Here is an 8,361-nt window from a genome sequence, read left to right as displayed (position 1 = left end):
CAGTGAAGTGAATTTAGTTGTATATTTCTGTGTATTGTTGTGAACTGTTAGATATTACTGCACTGTTGGAGCTAGAAACAAAAGCATTTCTCTACACCTGCAATAACATCTGCTAAATATGTGTATGTGACCAATAACATTTGATTTGATTGAACTTCAGGAAAATCTGACACGTACGTGCACAGTGTAGGTGTTTCATTGAAAGGGTGACGTGAGGTGGATGAATGGAAGAACGGAGAGATGAAGGATGTTAGGTGTCTCTTTATTGTTGACTCTGACAGCGTAGTGTGTATGTGACCCTGAAGGACGTTAGGTGTCTCTTTATTGTTGACTCTGACAGCGTAGTGTGTATGTGACCCTGAAGGACGTTAGGTGTCTCTTTATTGTTGACTCTGACAGTGTAGAGTGTATGTGACCCTGAACATTGTTTCTGTAGCTAGAAGTACACAGCTCTCAACACTCCCGTTGGTTTTTCCCATTTTCGTCATACGCTGATTGTTGTCTTTATAGAAACTACATTTATTCTAATGTGTTGGCGTCAGAGAGAGAGAGAGAGAGAGAGAGAGAGGAGGAAAGAGAGAGAGAGAAAGGAGGAAAGGAGAGAGAGAGAAAGGAGGAAAGAGGAGAGAGAGAGAGAGAGTGAGGAACGAGATAGAGAGGAAGGAGAGAGAGAGAGAGAAAGAGAGAGAGAGAGGAAAGAGAGGAGAGAGAGAGTGCAATAGAGAGAAAGGAGAGAGAGAGAGAGAGAGAGAGAGAGAAAGAGAGGAGAGAGAGAGTGTAATAGAGAGAAAGGAGAGAGGGAGAGAGATGAGAATAAGAGAGGGAGATGTGACAAAAAGAGAGAGAATAAAGAGAGAGAACGTGAAAGACAGAAGAAAGAAAGAGAGGTGTTGATTGACACAAGAAGTCAGACCTTGTTATAAGTCAGGCGTTGACAGTATGCATCCTAAATGGTACCCTCTTCCCATAGAGAGAACTACTACTAGTGCCCTAAATGGTACCCTCTTCCCCATAGAGAGAACTACTACTAGTGCCCTAAATGTTACCCTCTTCCCCATAGAGAGAACTACTACTAGTGCCCTAAATGATACCCTCTTCCCCATAGAGAGAACTACTACTAGTGCCCTAAATGGTACCCTCTTCCCCATAGAGAGTACTACTACTAGTGTCCTAAATGATACCCTCTTCCCCATAGAGAGAACTACTAGTAGTGCCCTAAAGAGGGAACATGGTGTGATTTAGGAGCCACCCATATGTCTTTGATTTAGTGTGGCCTGTAGGGCAGCTGACTTTCACCACAGGTCTAATGAATAGAGTCCCATCAGAGAGGAGTGTGTGTAAGTGTGCGTCTCTGTGTGCGTGTGTGTGTGTGTGTTTGTGCATGCGTGTGCGTGTGTTTTTGTTTAATGGCCCACCTCCACACTCTAAAGGTGATTTCTGTGTTTCTCTAAAAGCGGTGGTATGTCAGTTCCTTTCAGCCAGAGGACCATTAGTTGATCCTGCTGAAGGATTCTGAACGGTTTCGTCTCCCTGTTCAATCTTTAGGGGAGACAATACCATCAAGGCACTTAGAGGACGTCACTCAGAAGTCCAGGAGTAAATGTCTGTGATGGTGACGGCTGCACCAACATCCCAGGTCCAGGAGTAAATGTCTGTGATGGTGGCGGCTGCACCAACATCCCAGGTCCAGGAGGGAGGAGCAGCGTGTTGTCAGGGTTTTATTAGCACTGTGTAACTATGTCTGTCTGTGTGTGTGTGTAACTGTGTGTGTGTGTGTGTAACTGTGTGTGTGTCTGTATGTCTGTGTGTGTGTGTGTAACTGTGTGTGTGTCTGTCTGTCTGTGTGTCTGTATGTCTGTGTGTGTGTGTGTGTGTGCGTAACTGTGTGTGTGTCTGCCTGTCTGTGTGTGTGTGTGTATGTGTCTGTCTGTCTGTGTGTAACTGTGTGTGTGCGTCTACGTACTCCATCTCTTCAGAACCATATATCATGCAGATAGCCTACACGTGGATCAATTAAACATACATTATGCAAATGACCGTTCATTACCTCATCATTTGTATGCAAATGAAGGCAGCATTCTAACCCACCCTGTAACCCTTTGTTCCAATCAACATCCACATTAAATCTAACATTGTCATTAGTAGAGAGAGGAGGGAGGGAAGCACTACTAAGGTACACAGCAGTACATTCTGGTAGACAGAAGGGGCTCTTTGGTAAAAGGGGTAAATTGGTCCTCAGAAAGAAAGGAGGACCAAGGCACTCTTCATATAATGAATTAAAATGCCTTTATTAGTCTGGCATGTTCAATAGAAACTACGTTTTTAAGAAACCGATGCGTTTGGGCTGCAGGGCCTTCGTCAGGGAGAACAAGAAAAGGAATGTCCTCTTTTTAACAGCTTTTCAATCAGCCCTAATTGGAAGAAGGGGTGGTTACACAATTGATTGGACAACACCTAGTAAGCAATACTATACACATTAAAAGGTGAAATACTGTAGCTATGTTATCGTAAAAATACAACTCCAAACTAGAAGTATCAGAACACTTAGAAAGGTAGTTCTAACCTTAAATATGACTGGGAGAAGTGTCAAGAATAGGAAAGCTACATATTCTATAGTACACTAGAACACAGAAAAACATGAACAACAAGTCTAACTGTCGCTGAGGGCAATAGAGCAACATGTTTTAGTAGGATGAGAGGCCTTGTAACAATCCCACCTCTCAGCACCAGAAGACATTGTTAGTCATATAGGCAGAACATGTTGCTGAGAGGTGTGATTCAGTCTAGTGATGAGAGGTGGGATTCAGTCTAGTGCTGAGAGGTGGGATTCAGTCTAGTGATGAGAGGTGTGATTCAGTCTAGTGATGAGAGGTGGGATTCAGTCTAGTGATGAGAGGTGGGATTCAGTCTAGTGATGAGAGGTGGGATTCAGTCTAGTGCTGAGAGGTGGGATTCAGTCTAGTGATGAGAGGTGTGATTCAGTCTAGTGATGAGAGGTGGGATTCAGTCTAGTGATGAGAGGTGGGATTCAGTCTAGTGATGAGAGGTGGGATTCAGTCTAGTGATGAGAGGTGGGATTCAGTCTAGTGATGAGAGGTGGGATTCAGTCTAGTGATGAGAGGTGGGATTCAGTCTAGTGCTGAGAGGTGGGATTCAGTCTAGTGATGAGAGGTGTGATTCAGTCTAGTGATGAGAGGTGGGATTCAGTCTAGTGATGAGAGGTGTGATTCAGTCTAGTGATGAGAAGAAAAAAAAACAGCTTCTATCTCAAGGCCATCAGACTGTTAAACAGCCACCACTAACATTGAGTGGCTGCTGCCAACATACTGACTCAACTCCAGCTACTTTAATAATGGAAATTGATGGAAATTGATGTAAAAATGTATCAGTAGCCACTTTAAACAATGCTACTTGATATAATGTTTACATACCCTACATTACTCATCTCATATGTATACGTATATACTGTACTCTATATCATCGACTGCATCTTTATGTAATACATGTATCACTAGCCACTTTAAACAATGCTACTTAATATAATGTTTACATACCCTACATGACTCATCTCATATGTATATACTGTACTTGATACCATCTACTGCATCTTGCCTATGCTGCTCTGTACCATCACTCATTCATATATCTTTATGTACATATTCTTTATCCCCTTACACTTGTGTGTATAAGGTAGTAGTTTTGGAATTGTTAGCTTAGATTACTCGTTGGTTATTACTGCATTGTCGGAACTAGAAGCACAAGCATTTCGCTACACTCGCATTAACATCTGCTAACCATGTGTATGTGACCAATAAGATTTGATATTGTCAGAATGAATTTGTCAAGTAGATGAGCTATTGGATTGGAGGATTAGGGTTGACATGTCATTTAAACATTGGAGCAGCTCCTCAATGTCCATGTGGTGTTGGCAGACCAATCAAAACAGGAAGTCTTCGGTTGTGAAAGAGAGGACGGTTGTCTCCGGTTGTGAAAGAGAGGACGGTTGTCTCCGGTTGTGAAAGAGAGGACGGTTGTCTCCGGTTGTGAAAGAGAGGACGGTTGTCTCCGGTTGTGAAAGAGAGGACGGTTGTCTCCGGTTGTGAAAGAGAGGACGGTTGTCTCCGGTTGTGAAAGAGAGGACGGTTGTCTCCGGTTGTGAAAGAGAGGACGGTTGTCTCCGGTTGTGAAAGAGAGGACGGTTGTCTCCGGTTGTGAAAGAGAGGACGGTTGTCTCCGGTTGTGAAAGAGAGGACGGTTGTCTCCGGTTGTGAAAGAGAGGACGGTTGTCTCCGGTTGTGAAAGAGAGGACGGTTGTCTTTGGTTGTGAAAGAGAGGACGGTTGTCTCCGGTTGTGAAAGAGAGGACGGTTGTCTCCGGTTGTGAAAGAGAGGACGGTTGTCTCCGGTTGTGAAAGAGAGGACGGTTGTCTCCGGTTGTGAAAGAGAGGACGGTTGTCTCCGGTTGTGAAAGAGAGGACGGTTGTCTCCGGTTGTGAAAGAGAGGACGGTTGTCTCCGGTTGTGAAAGAGAGGACGGTTGTCTCCGGTTGTGAAAGAGAGGACGGTTGTCTCCGGTTGTGAAAGAGAGGACGGTTGTCTTCGGTTGTGAAAGAGGACGGTTGTCTCCGGTTGTGAAAGAGAGGACGGTTGTCTTCGGTTGTGAAAGAGAGGACGGTTGTCTTCGGTTGTGAAAGAGAGGACGGTTGTCTCCGGTTGTGAAAGAGAGGACGGTTGTCTTCGGTTGTGAAAGAGAGGACTGTTGTCTCTGGTTGTGAAAGAGAGGACGGTTGTCTCCGGTTGTTGAAAGCGAGGACGGCCAACATTTTAGTCAGAGTTGCTAAGTAGCCTACCTTGGCCGTCAGTGTGTTTCTGGTTCAACGGCTTTCTGATACCTTAAAGAGAACCATATTTCAGAGCTCCTCACCAGGCGATGAGTGAAGACGGAGCTTCAGAACTGAAGAGCACTGCTCACCACGACCAATAGGGGGAGACAGAGTATCAATAAACAGACAGACCCTGGACACATGTCAGCAAGGAGATCCATTACGTTCACCACCACCCCCCCCCCCCACACACACACCACAGAGGAAATGACAGTTATTAATTATTAGTATTTTAATTCAAAAAACAATCTACAAAATACAGACCCATACATGTACAGCCGCACAGAGCTGGGTCCTACAATCTCATTTCCATTCCTAGAGATTGTGTGTGTGTGTGTGTGTGTGTGCATGTGTACAAGGGGTGGTTCCCAATACCACTCTTTAATAATGGCCTATCAAATACAGTCAAACAACTAACTGAAACACACACTCACAAACACGCACACAACCTCACAGTAGGATTTATGAATTAATCCTCTCAGTCACACAGAGACATAAGTGTCTGTTAATAATCATGTTACTCATTCATAATGACCAGTCTCCCAAACACACACAGTACCATGCTGCCCCCTGGAGGCCACAGAGGGAAAGGCATCCTGACTCACTGGAACTCACTGTGGGGGTGTGGCCCCCAAACAGCCCAATTTACATACAGATAACTGCCTAAAGTTACCTGTAGGGTTTGTTTGTTTGTCTTAGATGAGTGTGCCTATGTGTGTGTTTGAGTGCACCTGTGTGTGTGTGTGTGTGTGTGTGTTTGAGTGCACGTGTGTGTGTGTGTGTGTGTGTGTGTGTGTGTGTGTTTGAGTGCACCTGTGTGTGTGTGTGTGTGTGTGTGTGTGTTTGAGTGCACGTGTGTGTGTGTGTGTGTGTGTGTGTTTGAGTGCACGTGTGTGTGTGTGTGTGTGTGTTTGAGTGCACCTGTGTGTGTGTGTGTGTGTGTGTGTGTGTGTGTTTGATAAAGTGCCTTAAAGACAGCAGTTTCATCCAGGTCCCCAGTAAACAGTATCTCTCTCTAACTCACAGTATCTCTGAATGATCTCCTATAGGGCCCTATGGGGCCTGGTCAAATGCAGTGTACAACCTATTCACTATACATCTCTCATCTCTGTCCAGTTATATCTCCTCGTCACATTGCCCTTGGTGGGAATTTCTACTGTTGTCCCTAACCACAGATCTAGGATCAGATCACCTAGCCCCAACAGTAATTTTAACTGGTAGGGGGATGCAACTAATGTCTGACCCAGAATCAGTGCCTAGGGGCAACTTCTTCTGTTTAGTACCTTTGTCTGTAAGAATGTGATGGCTTTATAATCATGTTGTTATGGTATTGTAACCTGTTATGCAGCATCCCTTATAGGCAGGAATAGGACCCTATGTCACCCAATGCCACTCACAAATGTCTCTGAGATGATGATGACATGAGATTCATAAGATTCTAGTTATAGCACTTATCTCCTGTTATAGTAATAAGCATCACTTATGAACAGGAATAGCACTGATCTGTCACAGTAATAAGCATCACTTATGAACAGGAATAGCACTGATCTGTCACAGTAATAAGCATCACCTATGAACAGGAATAGCACTGATCTCCTGTTATAGTAATAAGCATCACTTATGAACAGGAATAGCACTGACCTGTCACAGTAATAAGCATCACTTATGAACAGGAATAGCACTGATCTGTCACAGTAATAAGCATCACTTATGAACAGGAATAGCACTGATCTCGTCACAGTAATAAGCATCACCTATGAACAGGAATAGCACTGACCTGTCACAGTAATAAGCATCACTTATGAACAGGAATAGCACTGACCTGTCACAGTAATAAGCATCACTTATGAACAGGACTAGCACTGACCTGTCACAGTAATAAGCATCACTTATGAACAGGAATAGCACTGACCTGTCACAGTACATGACCATTTGAGTCATTTACGCTCTTATCCAGAGCCATTAGGGTTAAGTGTCTTCCCTTCTCGAGGGCACAACAACAGATGTATTACCTAGTCAGCTCGGGGATTCGACACGGCAACCTTTCGGGTTACTGACCCGACGCTCTTAACCGCGAGGCTACCTGCCGCTGTTACAGTGTTATGAACAGGAAGAGGGCCCGTTGTCATCGTCACCCCCCGATGTGACAGTATCTATGATGGTTTCAGTTAGAACCACAATGTGGTAGTGATTTACAGTAATACACACTACTACAGCTAGTACACTCTAGTAATACATACTACTACAGCTAGTACACCGCTAGTAATACATACTACTACAGCTAGTACACCGCTAGTAATACATACTACTACAGCTAGTACACTGCTAGTAATACATACTACTACACCGCTAGTAATACATACTACTACAACTAGTACACTGCTAGTAATACATACTACTATAATTAGTACACCGCTAGTAATACATACTACTACAACTAGTACACCGCTAGTAATACATACTACTACACAGCTAGTAATACATACTACTACAACTAGTACACCGCTAGTAATACATACTACTACAGCTAGTACACTGCTAGTAATACATACTACTACACCGCTAGTAATACATACTACTATAACTAGTACACCGCTAGTAATACATACTACTACAACTAGTACACCGCTAGTAATACATACTACTACACAGCTAGTAATACATACTACTACAACTAGTACACCGCTAGTAATACATACTACTACAGCTAGTACACTGCTAGTAATACATACTACTACACCGCTAGTAATACATACTACTATAACTAGTACACTGCTAGTAATACATACTACTACAGCTAGTACACCGCTAGTAATACATACTACTACAACTAGTAGGCCGCTAGTAATACATACTACTATAACTAGTACACTACTAGAAATACATACTACTACAGCTAGTACACCGCTAGTAATACATACTACTACAGCTAGTACACCGCTAGTAATACATACTACTATAACTAGTACACTGCTAGTAATACATGAGGACTGGTGTGGTGTGGAATGGAACAGGTTTGGGTGATACATGATGATGGTGGTGGAAGGCTACAGTATAAACACATCAACATCGTTTAGGGAGTGAACTCAGGTGGCACTATGTTCCCTACGTAGTGCACTACTTCTGACCAGAGCTACATGTTAAGTGCACTACAGATTAAGGGTCAGAAGTAATGCACTACATAGGGAATAGTGTATGATTTGAGGCGCAGCCCCCATTGAGAACGGCACTATTGATGATGACAGAGACATGAAGATGATGTCACAGCAGCGTTTGACTGGCGTTGCTATGACAACTCTTCCTGTGGACAAGGCCGTGATGGTGCAGGTGCAGGCAGTTTGTTCGTAGTCTTTTCCCCGGGTGATTGGTTGATTCCAGAGCAGGTTAAAGAGGGCCGGGTAGGATAGCATAGCAGACATTCCATCCCTACAACCACCTCTCTGTGGGATTGGACAGCTCAGGGCCATGGGGGGTGTGGCA

At 43.8% G+C, this 8,361-nt stretch overlaps 1 protein-coding gene across 1 annotated transcript; it reads right to left on the bottom strand.

The window, feature by feature from the left end:
* Nucleotides 1-3,737: 3,737 nt before the first annotated feature.
* Nucleotides 3,738-8,361, bottom strand: LOC149978705 (uncharacterized). Its single transcript, XM_090195206.1, has 2 exons — nucleotides 5,803-8,361; nucleotides 3,738-5,612 (listed from the first exon to the last, which is right to left on the bottom strand). The coding sequence occupies exon 2, from the start codon at nucleotides 4,819-4,821 to the stop codon at nucleotides 3,889-3,891; it is 933 nt and encodes a 310-aa protein (XP_090051332.1). The 5' UTR covers nucleotides 4,822-5,612; nucleotides 5,803-8,361; the 3' UTR covers nucleotides 3,738-3,888.

The sequence above is a fragment of the Oncorhynchus mykiss genome, chromosome 13 (genome assembly GCF_057628025.1).
Source record: "Oncorhynchus mykiss isolate SJ-2025 chromosome 13, ASM5762802v1, whole genome shotgun sequence".
Classification (NCBI taxonomy): Eukaryota; Metazoa; Chordata; class Actinopteri; order Salmoniformes; family Salmonidae; genus Oncorhynchus; species Oncorhynchus mykiss.
Note: the sequence above shows the minus strand (reverse complement) of the source record. Positions and strands in the feature narration are given on the sequence as shown.